An 18,068-nucleotide genomic window follows, 5' to 3' on the forward strand; every position below is an offset into this window, starting at 1 on the left:
AGCCAGCCAGCATGTCCTCATAACCCTCTTCAGGAGACAATTAAACAGAGAATAACAAATGTTCCTCGTCCTTGACAAGAAACTGAGAGGGCCATTTATCTTCTCCAGCTTTGCCAAGGAAGACCGTAAACGCGGACTTGTCCACAGGCGAGTCAACGCACCGCGCCACCGCCATCGCGGCCAATTTAGGCTGGTGGTTATTTAAAAACATCTCAGCAGCTGACATTTCTCTCCGTGAGCACTCGCTTGCTTCTGTAATATACTGAGGGCTTTAACTCACAGCGTACTGCACAGGATAAAAAATCTCAGAAAAAGAACTTAGGAGCCTAAGTTTGTAAAATATAATGATTTAATCATTATACAGTACGTGATGTTAAACTACAACAACATCAAGCAAGGTTAACTCCAATTCTATTAGATCATTAGCTTAATGATCAGAAGGTCGGGGGTTTGAGCCCCAACACCGGGGCCACTGTAGAGCCCTTGAGCAAGGTTCTTAACCTGATCCTGAGCTCTGACTGCCCCCAGCACAAGACCTGAAGAAGGCATGCAGGTTTAGGGGTCTTGTTGGTTTAAGGACCCAGAGGTGGTGAGGATAGAACCCATGACCCTCTGATCAACAACCCAGAGCCTCAACCACCTGCCCTGATTATATTTCAATCTTTTCAATTAAATTCAGTTCGAAAACACTTTATTTATCCACAGAGGGCAATTTAAGAAACTCACAGTAGTACAGAAAAGTCAATAAACCACAAACATTTGTACCTCAAGACGTTTAGATGGAATGCAAATAAAATAAAACCACAATAAAACTGTTGTAATGATAATAAAATGGAATTACGCTGCACTACTGAACATCAGACTATGCTAACACGAGTTATCCCTCAAACAGTCTGCAAAAGAGAAGTCTTCTTTTTCTCACTGATAATTGTAAAATAAATGAAAAAAAAACAAAAAAAAAAACAAAGACAACGAATAAATCTGAAATGATTTTTCGTAGGGGTTTTGAATTCACAAAAATGTTTCTCCGTCTCACATGCTCTTGACCTCGCTCTCGGTAAATGGAGAATGTTTTGAGTTCATTAATATAAAAGAATAATTTTGTCTCTGTGTTCCACTTAGTGAATGCAGGTTTTTTTGTTTTTAATGGATAACATCAGTTCAGTACAGGGGTCCGTTCTTCGTACGTCGCTTGACACATCCGAGATAAACTGACACATCTAAGATGAGATCATCGTGCTAATTACGATCTGGCTAAGTCGGTTCTTCGAGCTCACCTGTTGTTGATGATTAGTATAACTGGATTGAGTTGTCTAGGATTATTGCGCGCTCGTGCGTGGGTTTAAACGGCGATATGCATCGACAGCAGAAACACTGATCACAAGCCCTTTGATTGGTTGACGAAATGGAAAAAAAGCAAGCTAAATTGTTTTTTGTAACACGTGTTATGCGCTGAAATGCCCCCCTGCCATGGACTGACCCCCCTACATAATCGCTATCAAATATTATATTAAAACATAAATTCATAGGTTAATAGTTTTCAAATTACATGAGACAATAAAATAAAATAAGCAATATGAAAAATAAATATGTTGTATATGAAAAAATAGAAATATTATGTATACTTTTATATTGTTTATTTTATAATAAAATTAGTTTCGTCCAATTTATCATTATTAAATATTTATTTTTAATATATATATAAATATTTATTTGCATATTTTTATGACAAACCCCTAAAAAATAAATATGTTACAAAATAAACATTATACAAGAATTTGTATTAATGGTCTTGATGGCTGTCTCGTGCCGAGGGTTTATTATAATAGTAATATCATATTTGATAATAATAATAATAAACCTATGAATTTATGGCCATATATAATATTTTATAGCGATCATGTGTGTGTGTGTGGGGGGGGGGGGGTCGAGTCCATGGCAGGGGGGCATATACTTTTCTTTTCCCACGTGAGTCAGTCTGCGTCAGTCGTGCTCTTTAACCAATCAGATGTGACCTCGCCATTTCAAACAATCATAACCCGTCAGGAGCCTAAATCCTGTTTACATGAAATAAAGCTGCTCCCGAGCAGGTTCAAGCTTACGGATATGTTACTATGACAACAAATGTAAGAAGCGCATCGAAGAACGAAACAATTCAAGATCAGGACAAATCCACAACAATCAAATACAACTAACTGAGTTAGCGACGTACGAAGAACGGACCCCAGATCTTGCTACTGTCACAACTCAGGATTGAAGCTAAAAAACAGATTTGCAAGTTTAATATAATTTGTTGTCGAGTCGGAGAAATTTCAGGACAGGTTTTTAATAAGGCAGGAGGGGACGTCACGTTCCTTCCTTCCAGCTGCACAGGTTTTTATCTCCACAGTTTCTGTTCCACATTAGAGATCCAGGAGGTTGGGAGAATATTTTGCTTTTTACTTAAAAAATTCATGAGCAGCTCAATCTTAAGTCAGAGCATGTGCATCTTTGATTAAAAAAAAAAAATATATATATATATATATAAATAAAACGCACTGCTCTGGGCATCGGCTGCTGTTTACTCCCCCCCCTCCATTTTTTTTTTATTTAGTAGACGCTTTCAAGATGCTCCGTCCTTCAAAACTGATTGAGAGAGAGAGAGAGAGAGAGAGAGAGAGAGAGAGAGAGCTTGAGATCTGAGCGATTCTGCTAACGAGAGACCGTGTCAGAAACGTGGTTATGCGCGTACATCCATCACGTTACTCTCCAAAAGTAACTGGTTTTTTTTTTTTTTTGCTCTGAAACCTATTTTTTTTTTACTGTTGACCAGAAAAGGGAAATAAAAACACACATTTCCAGCGCTGAAGCACACAGAAACACAATCAGCAAGCCGTTCACTCTTCACCCGGGCTGCAGTGGCCCCAATAACTGCGGCAGAAAGCAATCGATGAGCTCAGTGCTTGCAAAGCAGGCCAGATAAATTACTTTACAAACAGACACAAATGGAATTTGTGAGAGTATGCTGGGCACACACACACGAACAAACACACACACGGAGAACCTATAAAGGGATCGTACGGAAAGTTTATCCACACAAGTTGTCTCGCTGTTCATAAACCGAAAAAGAGTTTTGAAATTGAAAATTCGGCGGGGATCGCTGCACCTCTGTCAGATCGATACACATTCATCAACAGATTTAAAGATTTGTTCGTTGTTTGTTAAGGTGAATCAGCCTCCTATAGATAAAAGATGACCTCCAGCGCACACACACTAATGTGTTTACAGGGTTGCGAGATATGATGTATTTATCATCGGGACGTACAGGAACTCAATACAAACACGTTAATCTGATCGGAAAGATGTGTTCGTGTGTGAAGCGAATATAAATACAGACATGGGATCATACGAGCTGCAAAGAAAAAAAAATCTTATTTCTAGAATATCTGTTAGTTATGACCTAATAATTTTTTAAGGTTGATATTTTTATGATATAAGGGTCTTTTACGTTTAAATTTCAATGTAGCACATCTGACCTTCCTGTGGGCCGATTGTGATGAAACAAAGCCTATATGTTACCTCGAGATCGGTCAAATACACCTGTGAAAACCCCATTAAAATTCCTTCAGTAGTTTTTAAAGTTTATTGGCGATCACATATACAGTATTAATTATACAATTATACATTGTTTAAATGTTTTTCTTTACAATTTTCTCTTTATAGATACAGTATATTTTTTCAAACAAGCGACCATATTGCACATAAGAACAAGCAAGAGAGCATTTATTGGTATAAAATTAAACTGTATACTAAACAGTACACGAAAAAACATAAAATATGGGTGTTTCAGGAAGATATATCACTTCCTTTTTTTTTTTATTCTTCAGAAAGTGAGTTTTTCCAATACAAAGATTTTGTTCAGTAGGTTTTATATGTATGTACTGTAAATGTACAGACACGCCCACTTTACAGTTTTGTTATATGTATATAGAAGATATTTGCTTTTCTTTACAGAGTCATTGGAAAGATTATCTGAGTTAAACATGAGAGCACAGACTACCTAGAACCTTACCTTTTCTTTCTATAAGTAAATCTGTCCAGTTACGGTTCGTCATTCTTTTGTTAAGCGATTTGCCACACTGACCCTAAAATCTTTACAATTTTAAATTTATAGATATTGGCAGTTCCTCTGTAATCCTACAGGTGGTGCACTCTAAGCTAGTTAAACTCTGGCATGCGGTAAAGCATGCTGTGTAGACTTAGAATTAGAAAAAAAAAAAAGACAGATCGATTTGGCACAGAGGTATCGTGATAATCTTCAGGTCCACGCTGATTCCCGTCCCTAAGATCCACTCTTGATATATACATACAGTATATATATTTATTTTTAAATAGCGGCCGTGCGATTACTGTAGTACGTTAGTTAACAAGCTTTCCAGAAAGTTCCAGATCATTAAACTCTAGTCCTTTGGCTGAGGCACAGTATAATTGGATGAACAGTACAGTAGATTGGATTTAGATTTCTCCCATTACGCGAGTCACTACCTGTGCTGGAGCTGATGGTCTCTTTGCCTATGACGTGTCCCAGCAGGTCATACTGGTTGAGACGGGAGCCGTCTGGAGCCACAGACACCGACTTCTCATCGTCTGCGGTCCAGATGTAGACCACCTCGTTGTTGGTGTACGCATCTGGGAAATGGATGGACAGAGGACAATAAAAGTTCATTTTTACTATAAAAGGCTTCAAAACAGACATGAGGTCTAATACAAAGCAAAAGCAGTGCCTATTATTACGTTTTTTTACTGCTTCCCAATAATTTCCTTTTTTTGCAAAACCTGAGTATCGGGCCGTTTTTGTTTCAGACTAAACACAAAACATACAGTAGTGTAAATCCAAAACATTAAGTCGTCTCTCTAACTTAAACACCTCAAATTTATTCACATTCATTTTGCTTCAGTGTGGAATTATATTTGTGTATCTTGCTTTGATTAAGATTCACATTCTCATCAAACCATTTTACTGATGCTGTGGATGTGGGAGGGGTCATCGGGGAACAGACCACACCCCCTTCAGGATGAAAAAAATTAATTAAATCAGTTGCGTTTTAAAAAATTTCATCAATATTTTCCCCTTAAACAAAAAAAAAAAGAGTCCTGCCACAATCCTCCCTCTTCACACTACTGTATGTATTAATATTATCAGTACCGCACGTTATATCATAAAACAGTTAGAGCTTTCTCTTCTACAATGTGATCTTTGTCTTCAAATATAATCCTTCCAGGACGAAAAAATTAATATCAGAGTCACCCAAAGGGAGCAATCAATACGTTAAATTATTGTTACATTATACTGAAACCAACATAAATAAATCAACTATGCGACGGAAAAAAAAGAAAAAAGGAAAGGCAGATTTGGAAACAAAACCGACTTCACACAGCACCCAGGGGTTTGCTAATGAAATTTTGATGGCCAGAGAGAAAAGATATTATTTTATTCGGTTTGGAAAACCGTTAATCAAAGGCGCAACACATAAAATTTAATGCTGCTTCATCTATAATGAATTGTAATTGGCAATGATGTGTATTGTTCAGAGCTCTGATGTCAGGCTTACAGCAGGCAGCGAGTACGTGGAGGTTTATTTACAGTCAGTCCAGCTTATGGGGAGTGAAAAGGGCAAAAGTGTCACCCGCTTTCAGTACACGGAGCGAGCACAACCTTAAATTTAGTCACTTAATTTAAACCTGGAACACACAGAGTGAAAGAGAGAAAGAGTAAAAAAGGAAGTAAAATACTAAATAAATAAATAAATCCACTAGCGTACAATCGATGCATGTGTGACATAAAAACACAATTTCTTTTTATTAAAGCACAAAAGGATGCATTTTCTTTACACCACCAGGTTACAGCTGCCGAGTGATGTTTAAAACAATTCCATTCGCATGTTTTTAAATCTGTTGTGTTTGCGATTGCATCCTGGGTTTGTTTCGTCCTCGGTGCGGCTTCTTCATGACGGCGTGACTTGACTTTTGTCCTGGTGTGAATATCCATCATTAAATTGCTGGACTCCTTCCAGATGCAAACACGGATCAGTCGTGGATCTGTAGCACTGACGATCAGCTAGAGACTCCTGTTCTTCACTCAGAAGAGGAACGCTGTGTGTCTGCAGCTCATCCATATAAAGGTTGTGCTTTGAAATGCTTTTCTGCTCACCACAGCCATACAGAGAGCTTATCGACCAGTCTGGAGAAAACCTTCTGACTTTCCTCATCGACGAGGCGCTTCCGCTTGCACAGAATGATGTTTTATTCTTACTTTGCATCTTCATGAACATGAGGACGGCACAATGAGCCTTCAGAGCTTTATCAGCGAGTGAACATCGGCTAAGGCTCTTTAGACAAAATAGTGTCATAACAGTACCATTTAACTTGGAGTTCATCTCTAGCAGTACATGAAAGCAACCAGCACTGAATAAACAGAGCTGAATAAACAGAGCGTATAAAACTCACTTTGTCAGATTTGAGAACAAATCGGACTTATGAACGTGCTTCCTGAACAGAACTCGCTCGTGAGTCTGGGATGACCTGCACTTGTAATTAAGTTGTAACGTAGTTCACTCAGGATAATCTTGTCTTAGAATGAAAGTTAAAATGACTTTAATAAAATGAGATAGCGTTAAATAAATTACCCGAAAACAAAGGTTGCTAATACAACCTCAAGACAACAGAACATCAGATTTTAATTACAGTCGTTATGCCGCCTAATGTCTGTTCACATGACATCTGGTCACATTACAGTCATGGTGCCTTAAGATTATAACAGAGTTTAAAATTCCAGATCAGAGATCAGAGAAGTGGAGATTGTTATTTGACGAAGCAGTATTAGGGCAATCCCCCGCCTTGGCATGCTTTAGGATCCCTGGTGGACTGGGGGCGGGGCGGGGGGGGTTTAAGCTCTCAGCGCTCTCGGTGTGGAAACTGTGGTTCGAGTCTTGCTCAGATTATCCGTGTAGAGACAGAAAGGAAAATAAAAATTACATGCAACAGGAACATGAAACTGGATGTATTACAGTTCAAAAATAAAAATAAATGCTATAAATAAATAGCATTTAGAAGTCATATCTGCTACACTGTTTTGGGGTTTTTCGTTTGTTGTTATTCTGATGTCATGTAGTCAACATTGGTACAACGTTATTTTGTTTAAATCATTAAAAATGTATAGAAACAACCTACTTTGCGATGTCGCCAAAGTGATATTGGACAAGACAATTAAAAGTTATATGAGTAATTAAAATGAAATAAAGAGTAAATAAACTATATGTTTCAGGATCAGTAAAGATCGGTACCAAGGTAACTGAAACCTCATATCGCTGAATCTTACTTAAATCCATTTTAATTAGTCTTTCTGTGATGTCTCTTCCTTTAGGCATTTGGCTGACGCCCTTATCCAGAGTGACTTACATTTTTATCTCATTATACATCTAAGCAGTTAAGGATTAGGGGCCTTGCTCAAGGGCCCAACAGGGACAACTTGGGATGGTTGTGGGTTTCGAACCTGGGAGCTTCCGAACTGTAGTCCACTAAGCTACCCCAACCCCTTTTTTGTTTCCTTTTTCTTTTTCTTCGAAAAACCGTTTTGTTAAAACTCATTCTTTCTCCATCATCCCATCTATATTGTAAAACAGAAAAGAACAAAATCATTTTCCTCAGTACCGATGGGGCTCAGTGCTTCATTCCAAGCAAAAATAAATAACACCCCTTTTTCTGTTTTGCTGTTTTTCACAAAGTCCAAAGTGTATTTAAAAAAAAATAAATCAGTATCATGTGATTGCCGAGCACAGTTTGACAGGCAGCGTAAGCTAAAATGGAAGTAGGCAGTGATTAGGGAATGAGGAGAATGAGAGGGTACGTGCAGGGGGGGTGAGGCAAGAGGGAGCACGCTCATAATTGTCAGGCGCTAACAAAGGCTGCTAATTACTCGCTGATCGTACAGCATCGGTTGCATGAAAGAGCCGATTGTTCGCCATTCCTTTTTAGACTGATTTCCGATGATATGCGAAAGGATCAGATGAGATGCCCCTCTGTGCCGAACTCGTCGTATATAACGAGGGCCGTCGAGTGGAAGGAGGAAGGCGCAGCTGAACGTGCGGTAGTGGAAGCCTTTTGTTTTATCGCCTGGGGGAGATGTTTTATTCATGGTGACATGACCGCTGTGTAACGGTGATCTCCAGCCGCCCGGGCTACAGTCTCCATTTAAAAGTTGCTTATTGCAAAAAGAAACCAAAAAGAAAGAAAAAAAGTCTCTGGTTGTCTTGAAGGATGTTTTGAAGTCAGTACTTAAGTTACATTATGTAGGTTTGGAAGCTTTAAACACACACACACACACACAGTGTCTACTCTATTAGAAACTCCACACTATTACAAGGCGTGACAACCTCCTGCTTTTGTCTCAGACCAGACGTAATTCCTTCGCGGCCGTGTTAAAAGTATTCCTTTGATCCGTGATGACGCGCCCGCGCTGTGTATTTGCTGCAGATTTCCGAGCTGCACTTTCATCTCCTGCTCTATCAGACTCTGATCCACTGACTGGGGAGACCACTGAACTCCTCATCATGTCCGTGAACCCGGTCCGAGAAGACTTTGTGACCTTATTGTGTACGGAGTGGCCGTTATAAGACGGTAATTTGCCATGAAGTGATGCAGCAGAAGAGAGATTGCCGAGCTAGAATGGCGCATGATTGATGTTAACCCTGAGTACCAGTTTGAATGGTTCGCACAAGGCGAAGTGAGGTCATGGTGCAAATTCTCTGACCATGCTGCAGACATCAGACCATCCAATATGTCCGCTTTAGGGTGAATCCGTGCCCGGTGTTGACTCGGAATGAACAACAGGAAGGAGATCTGATGTTTTCTTGACGTGTTGAGATGCTCATAGTGGTTGTGAAGAGGGGATGTCTGAGTTACTGGAGTCTTCCTGCCAGCTCAAGGTAGTCAGATTAGAGCCCCAGCACTATGACATCATAAGGTGTGATGAACCATTTGGTCTTCTAAAGACATATTGATTTTCTTCTCCATTCTGTGTAAACTGGTAAAAAAGTTGTTTTTTGAAAATCTCAGAAGCTTAGCAGAATCTGAAATCCGTAATCCAGGCAGTCTGGTGCCGACAACAACGCCACGGGAGAAAAACAACAGAACTACAGCCATAAGAATGCACAGTGTCTTAGAACATTTAACCAAAATCTGTAATATTCACATTTAACGATCAGCAACACACCTTTCTAATCCACTACAGCTGATGACGTTTACTTTAGCGGTGATCACACCAAGGGCAAAACCGAGCCCCATTCTGGAACTCTAACACGACTAATTATCTTTGTAATAAGGACGATGTTTCTGAATCGGTTTTGCCATTTTAGCACACGAAGATAGAGCAGCTGGAGGCGGTCGATTTCATCCGAGATGCTTTATGAATACTAATCACACACAGATAGAGAGGAATAAAAAAATTATAAAATAAAAAAAATGATTACACTTACAGCTTCCGAACTTGAGCGGGCAGGCATGAGCATCCATGGGAAAATCTTCCAGGTGCATGGGGCACTCAGCGTGAATAGTTAATCTGCACGTAAAACAAAAAGAGATAATGACCGTAAGACAGAATGATGATGAGGATGATGATGATGCGTCTGCAGGTTTACATGAGTTAATTATTAGGAGGTTCTTTTTATATACATTTCACACAAGAATAAAAAGGAATAATTTCCACATACATGACTTTGTGATTAAAAGCACAAAAAAAACCTAAGGTGATGTGCGTTATTTTATGCATTTCAATTTTATGCATTTCATTTTAATGCAAAATTTTATTTAAAAACATGCAGACTCCTTAGCATGTACATTATTAATAAAATTTGCATATGCTGTTTGGTGTTCAAGTCAAAGCACACAGTCCTGAGAGTAAAAACTCCCTTTATTTCTCTATATTATATCTCTGTTACACTAATGCACTTATCCCAGTGTTTCACTAGTGCTTGGGCACCATCAAGGTAGGAAGTTTTATCTGCCTGCTTCCAAAGAAAGTCCGGCCTCCCAGGAACTCCTTTAATGTCCCAAACATGTGGAAATCGAGTCAAGTCAACTCAGCTTTTAATGTCATTTCTATCATATACAGTTCGGTACACAGTGAAAAAAAATTGCGTTTCCCCTGGAGTGCTACATACAGTACAAACAACATGAATTATTAACACTAACCAGCTAACTAAGACATGTAATTAGATGATTAGCTGAGAAAACAAAACAGATTAACATTATAAATTTACGAAAAAACTAATTATCATACAAAAAGACAACATAACAGAAACGTGCAAAATGAGCACCAGCATGACGAACAACAGGACACAATTCAAAACTCTGGTAATGAGGTCATGAGTTGAGGTAGTAAGATGAGAAACAGGAAACATTTATTGTAATTAGAAATAAAAAATAAATAAACAAACAGAAAATATTTGCTATTTGTACAAATAGCAAATTCAGGTTGGTATGTGAGATTTTTGGATGGTTGTTGATCAGTGTGTGTTTATCAGTTAACTCACATTTGTTTTGAGGTGACTGAGTTTATCTGAGTGTGTGTGTGTGTGTGTGTGGAGCTGGCTTGGAATGTCTTGTACATGGGGTGTAGCAATAACTCCCAGCCGAGTTCCTGTAATGTGCAAGTGGTGTTGGTGAATGAGTGTGTGTGTGTGTGTGTGTGTGTGTGTGTGTGTGTGTGTGTGAACTGTACACACAATCAATCACCAACACCACAGAGATGCACAAGTTGGTGACAAGTTACCCAAGTTACACCCTCATACAGCGAAGATTTAATCACAAGTCCCGGTTTGACTTGAACAGCCATACGAGCATCATGTCGCTAAACCATTAACACTACACGCCTCTATCCGATCTATCAGATCCAGAGCTGTGTTTTATCTAAATCGTTAGAAAAATAGCCATGATGTCATTGAGATTTTAATGCATATTAGCGTCCAAACAAAAATGTCATGATGTTTAGTTTTTTATTTACTTTCAAACAGTTAAAAAATAATAATAATTAAAGAAAAGTAATTGTTTCCCTCCAGTCATAAAGCAGTGATGTGACTTTGATTCACCTCTGAGGATAAAGCTGTTCCGCTTGCTAATTAGCAACTCAGAGGAGCTATTTATAGCTAGTTTCACCTTATCAACAACACCACAGCGTTGAAGTGTTAGCGTGCCTGGTGTAAAGTGTATGATGTGCTGCTGAAGAGAAGAATAGCTGAGTCATTCGCTCTTACACACTCTTACACACACACTTACACACTTTCCACCATCCAGTTTCGGAGCTGGATTACATTTCACCTTTGACTGCCCTTGAGCTGTCGGTCTGTTAGGACTGTAATGCGAGGCTGCGACATTGTGAGCGCTTCACAGATCATCTCTGTCATTTTGTGCTGAAATTATCAGATGATTTCAGGCTCTCTGTGGTAAAAAGCGAAGCTGCAAGCCGCCCCAGATACACATGATTTAAACAAAATAAAACTTGACAGTGTTTAAAACATGCAGCACACTTTTGAAATTCACACACTCGAGTTGCTTCTCACTCTTTTGCCTTAACGGTCAGAGTGTCTACAGCTTTATTTAAAAAAATAAATAAATAATAAACTTTTCAAGTTAATGAATATTAACCCTTTTATGTAGTCAAGCAAAATTATTATTTTTGATGTAAGATATGAATTATCCAAATCGTTACAGTCTCTGCTACCTTTAAGAACTTGATGCACACAAGACACGCTTTTTAAATACTTTTTATGAAAGGTTTTTTTTTTTTTTAACCTTTGATAATTTTAGCTGCATCACGCAGAATTTCTAACATGACCGTTGCATTTAGTACAGGGATGAGACTCTTAGCCGCAGTAAAACATATAAACAGTGCAAACGTTTTGAAGAAGGCCGTACTGTACATCCATGAATGACGATCTCGGCCGAGGTGGCTCGGAGAACACTGTATAATCGTCATGAACATTTAGCAAGTGAAACACCTGATCTTAGAAAATGGTCAGATAACGTTTCACCAACTTGCAGTCTGTGTGAATTGTACACACACTCATTTTACACTTACTCATACAGGAACTTGTATTAAAATTCAGTGGGTATTAAAACTATCTACTTACAGTCGAAGAAATAAGTATTTGATCCCCTACAGATTTTATAAGTTTCCCCCCTCTTACAAAGTATAATTTTTATCATAGGTTTATGGTAAAGAATTGAGACAAAATATCAACCAAAAATCCAGAAAAGCACATGATACAAATGTTATAAATTAAGTTGCATTTTAATGAGGGAAATAAGTATTTGATCCCCTAGCAAAACATGACTTAGTACTTGGTAGAGAAAACCTTTCTGAAAAGCACAGTGGGAAGATGTTTTTTTGTAGTTGTTTACCAGATTTGCACACATCTTGGGATGCATTTTGATCCACTATTCTTTACAGATTTTTTTCTAAATGTTTAAGGTTTCTTGCCTGTTGCTTGGCAACTCGAAGTTACAGCTCTCTCCGTGAATTTTCTATTGAATTAAGGTCTGAAGACTGGCTAGACCACTCCATGACCTTAATGTGCTTATTCTTGAGCCTCTTCTAAGTTGCCTTGGCAGTATGTTTGGGGTCATTTTCATGCTGGAAGACCCATCCACAACCCATCTTTAGGAGGTTCTTATCCAAAATTTTACAACACATGGCCTCATCCATTGGCCCCTCAGTGCAGCAAAGTCAATCTGTACCTTGTACTGCCTTGAGATCATTCACAAGCTCCTCCCGTGTAGTCCTGGGCTGGTCCCACATTTTTCTCTTGATTATTCTTAGTCCATGAGGTGAAATCTTGCATATAGGGCCATTAATGGTTACTTTGTATTTCTTCCATTTGTAAATAATCGCTCCAGCAGTTGTCTCCTTCTCACCAAGCTTCTAGCTGATGGTCTTGTAGCCCATTCCAGTCTTGTGCAGGTCTAAAATCTTGTTCCTGACTTGCTTTGACAGCTCTTTGGTCTTGCCGATGGTGGTGAGGTTTAAATGGAAGATAAAGATTTCGTGGACAGGTGGCTTTTATACACACACCACATTGTTGTTAGGAGCACCTTCTTAAATTAATATGTGTACCACAAGAGCACATAACCAGTCTGTGAGAGGCAGAGTTATTATTGGTTGGTAGGGGATCAAATACTTATTTCTTCCACTGAAATGCAATTTAATTCATAACAGTTGTATCATGTGCTTTTTCTAGGTTTTTTCTAGGTATTCTGTCTTAGCCCTTTACCATAAACCTATGATAAAATTATAGACCTTCATTTTTTTTGTAAGTAAAAGGGGATCAAATACTTATTTCCCCCACTGTGTATTTAATGCCTGTGAATTTAGACTGAAATAACAGACTAGTCTTTCCTCACCTCTAGTCCCGGTCTATCAACTTTACTTTATTTAGAACATTAGAGATTATTTCTCAATTAAAACACTGAAGCGGTGATCATATCTATCTAAAATATGGGTAAACAAGTTGCATTGAAGATATGCTGGGTCTAAGTTTGCACCTTTGAGTTGATTATGGCTTTTTAAAATCACCTGACCATGTGACCAAAACAGAAGGGACAAACACACAGAGAGGTGACTTAAGCGACAGACTGACATTCTAATAAAAAATATTTGAAATGTAAATGTTTGAGAAACTAAAATTGTTGAATTCGTTATTTATAGAGAAAAAAAATTTAAGGTTAAAAGCATCCTATAATTATTAGCTAGCAAGGGAGGTGAAAGTGAGACAGCTGGAAATCCTAGGACACACATGTTTGGTGTTTTATCTACAGTGGACTGACTGGACCCCCATCCACCCCCACTACCTACAACCACCCCACCCCCCCAAAACACACCACCCAACAGAAATCTTATACAATATGATATTCTATACGGCGCCTCAATCAACAACAAAGAACTTCTTTACCTTATTATCTATTTAACTGGGCAACACGAGCAGAACTATGCGTCCCTTTGGTCCTATTTGTTTGCTCTCTTCATGGCGAACAGCAGAGCTTTGGTTTTCTGCGCTTCTCAGGGATGATTTTTCTTCCATTTACCCCGGACCAGATGTGAAGCCTCAGCTGCCTGAATTCAGGAGTAAAGCCCTGTGTTTAATCCCACACCTCCACCCTACTGCCCCCCTGGGACAGCAGAGAGGGCTATGGAACTCTTCTGGCTGGCAGACATCTTCCCGAGCTGGATAAAAATATATCAAACTCGGTCCGGTGCTAGAGGTTTGGGCTGAACATGCAGGGATGAGAGCGGCATCATGTTTCTCAGCTTGACAGTTGGTGCGTGTGACATAACAGTTGCGAAGTTCTACCGATATGCTGGGAAGCACAGAAAACTTCCGTGGCACTAATGACTTCATATCCATGGGGTAACTTCTCTGTGCCTTATGACAGCTCGAGCTACTTCTCGGGGTAAATCTATCGAGCAGAACGATGCCACAACTACAGATTACAACACAGATAAATTTAAGAAAAGAACACTTTTCTTTCCTCAGCTTTTTATTTATACTAAACGCTCTGCAGAGCTTCTATACCTCCTCCTTCAACTCTGTCTCTCTTCTCGTCCCCTCGACTGCAAAGTCCTAGCATCTTGAAGTGCTTAATGAGATAAAGCTTTGTGCCTCCTGGGTAGTACACAGACACAGTGTCTGTGATGTTCAGAGCCATTGCAAATGAACTGTGGTGCACTTTTGCCTTGTTGACATTAATTAACAAGCATCAACCAGATTCCTGAAACTTCTTCACACCACGTTGACCCCAAAGGCCGTCATGCTAACGAGTGTCTGTCTCCTGGAAACACCCACGCTCGACGAAGCCCGAGTCGATCCGTGAGCGAGTGTGTGTTATCGCTGGAGGTCCGGTTCGCCAAACACGCTCTTTATCAAGGGTGACCTCTTCGAGCTTGGCACTGTGAGAATGCCCCTCGACGTGTAGGAAAGTGTTCTGGAATTTGGCCAATCCAGCATCATTCATCATACTTATTATTGTTTTGAACTTGGAGGATGATCAATGAGAGGATGTGAGAGTCGGTATTCCCACTGTGCTAAAATGATCGCTGCTCCAAGAAATGCTTTACTGAACGAGCTGCATATCAGCAAACAAGACCAGCATTCAGAGAAGGAATAATAATAGTTCACTGTTTATTATATTTATCTTAAAAGCAGAAATAACACATGGTTATAATTGATTTAAATGCTTAAAGTTTAAACGTTTAATCAGTTCTAACCTACGCTGACGTGTCTTAGATATATGTATGTACCATTTCTTTACTGTTTCGATTTTCTTTCTACAATGTTTTTTGTTTCTGAGTTCCAGATTCTGGTGATCATATCTAAATCAACATTTTCTCTGGCACCACAAAAAAGAAAATTGTTAGTGGTTATATTATTTTTTGGAATCTCTGAAGTTGTTATAAATCGCTCAACTCTTTCCTTCTTAGAATTGTTTCCTCTAGATGTTTGAGTGAGTCTGTGTGTGTGTGTGTGGATTTGTGTTCATTCACACACTCTACAAGAGCATTAGTGAGCTTAGGTGCTAATGCTAAGATGTCGAGAAGACTCTAGTTCATCCAGTTTACCCAGTTCATCCTAGAGCTGATGGTTCATTGGGGTTGAGTTTGGTCAGGGCTCTGTGCAGGACACTCGAATTCTTCTCGAGATCTCACAGGGGCATAGTTATGCTAAATGAGGGTTTTGGGTCTCTGAGTTCCAGTGAAGGGACTAAGAAGGTAAAAAAAAATGTTGCACCAATGGTGAGACGTTCTGAACAGCTGTGAAGTTTAAACTTTTTGAAGAAGAACCACAATGCAGGTGTGGTAACCTGGGGTGCACATACTTTTGGACATATTAAAAAGTGTGCCTCAGAATTCCCTTTTGAGCTTTTTTTTGCATCCGGACCTTCTCGATAGTGTTTATTTAACACCCAGGACGCTCTCTCTTCTCTCTCTCCGTGTGTCCGTATTGTAGACTGTTGTTCTTTTTTACATCTGCTGCCCACTGATCGTGGTGTCACTTCTCAGCCAGATGACAGACAGTTTCATTAGACAGCGTGCAAAAACAATGGGTTTCTGTTCTCGTCTCCTGCTCTCAAGGTCAGCAAGCTCTTTGCTGTTCCCTCGGTTTGTCTCGGCTTCAGGTCTGCTTCTTCCTCAGTACGCATACACGCAGGTGTATCAGCGAAGTCTCTCTCTGACTCATCACCTCGCCACAGAAATGATCTATTCCAATTTTAGGCCTCTGTAGATAAGTTTTTGGACTTGCCTAAGCACTGATGTTTATGATTTTATCAACCAGAGCAAGTATTTTAAGTGCTTTAAACAGGAGAGCACAAAGGAAGGCAAAAGGTCATTGAGACAAGCTTTTTAATTAAACAAAAAGAAGATGACTCGATTCTAGACTTTCAAAAAATAAAAAGCTTTCTGAAAAGAAGACAGAGAGATACAAATACATTCTGATTTGCTTTATACATCAGGGGCTTTTCTGCAGCGGCCAAATACAAATCCCACACCTGGAGTTTGTTCTTCTCCTCGGCAGGAAAAAAAAAATGGACTTTTAGAAACAAGTCAGAGTGAGTTAAGGCTGTATGGACGTACTGACACGCTGACATTTCTCCTGAGAAATTAAAGACTTGCAGTTCAAAGTGTCTCTGAGTTTCTGTTCCAAACATGTGAATGTTGGATAGATATCTGCGAAAAAATGATCTAAGATCATTAAAAGAACACATCAGGATGGATTTTAGAATTTTTGTCTGTCTGTTTGTTTGTGGATCAAGTAAAAAAAAAAAAACAGGTTTATCTGACTGAGCTTGAGAGAACATAACGGCTTTGTTTTATCACAATCGCCCCACGGGAAGAGAAGATATGCAAATTTTAAATTTAAGTGAAAAACGGCCTTATACAGTATCTCAAAAAAATCTACCTTGAAATAATTAGCAGTGCATCTCAAAGTTCAACAGGTGGCGCTGTACATTTTTAATAGTCGCTTAGGAGTATGCGATTGAATTCCACACAAACAAAGTCACGGGCATATCTCATTTCAAATAAGAGGTGATGTAATATATTTATGTTTTACATTATCGGTTGAACTATACTGTAAGTTGGCTGTAGTGTGTTTAAAAAAGGGGGAAAATTACCTTTCTCATTATATTTAACTTCGTCAAACATCCATCAGATGATTTAGTTGATGTTTTCACTTATGTTACAGCAGCTATAAACAGTTGTTTCATTGCGTCTTTTTTTATTTCTCTCGTTTTTTAAATTAAGAAAACAAAAACAAAAATCAAGATTATTATGGTATACAGAAACCATAAAACTCTGCTGTTAAAAAGCTCTGACACTGGAAACTCCTTCTATAAACTTCTTCTAACAGAAAACTTTACCACACTAATAATTATTCTGATGTGTGTTAAAAAGAAATGTTTCAATAATTCTGTCTATAATAAGTCTTTGATGATGTAGCGTGTCTACTGCACAAGTCCCCGTCAAGAAGCTGGTACTCAAGAAACTATAACGTATTAAAATTACTGCATTAATATAAACCTGTCACTTATGTTAGTGCTAAAGCTACTATAGAAGATGCTGTTTTGAAAATTAATCCACACCTTATGATTAAAAAAATCGCCCATGCAGCAGGATAAATTATTTTAATGACCAAGCAGTATTAACAAAAGCTCATCATTTCATCTTATTGCATCCATCCATCAGAAGTAAAGTGGTGTCAGGACACACTTTCTGAGCTCCTGATATCACTGAGGACGTGCGTAGGCAGTTCAGAAGCTTCTGTTGACATTTTGTTCGCTGCCGTTTAACAATGTGGACACGCTAGAATGAAATTATGTTTATTAATCTTATAAAGATACAAGACTGTATACTGCCTGTGATTATTTTACTAACATCAGAGAAACCGTAGGTGAAACAGCTTAGGAGGCAATAAAATTGTGGGATGTCAAGTTTTATGTGTTTTTTTAAAAATCGAGTGGAGGGTGGCAGCTTTTCCAATGTA

General features: G+C 38.8%; 1 protein-coding gene across 1 annotated transcript in view; it reads right to left on the minus strand.

Annotated features, from left to right (window-relative positions):
- LOC128507855 (gamma-aminobutyric acid receptor subunit alpha-3-like) overlaps positions 1-18,068 on the minus strand; it is a 140,511-nt gene that overhangs the window by 29,724 nt on the left and 92,719 nt on the right. The window contains exons 7-8 of the mRNA XM_053478982.1: positions 9,513-9,595; positions 4,525-4,668 (exon numbers count right to left, since the gene is read on the minus strand). Of these exons, the coding sequence (XP_053334957.1) occupies positions 4,525-4,668; positions 9,513-9,595 (227 nt within the window). The remainder of the gene's footprint in view (positions 1-4,524; positions 4,669-9,512; positions 9,596-18,068) is intronic.

Source organism: Clarias gariepinus, chromosome 19 (genome assembly GCF_024256425.1).
Source record: "Clarias gariepinus isolate MV-2021 ecotype Netherlands chromosome 19, CGAR_prim_01v2, whole genome shotgun sequence".
Classification (NCBI taxonomy): domain Eukaryota; kingdom Metazoa; phylum Chordata; class Actinopteri; order Siluriformes; family Clariidae; genus Clarias; species Clarias gariepinus.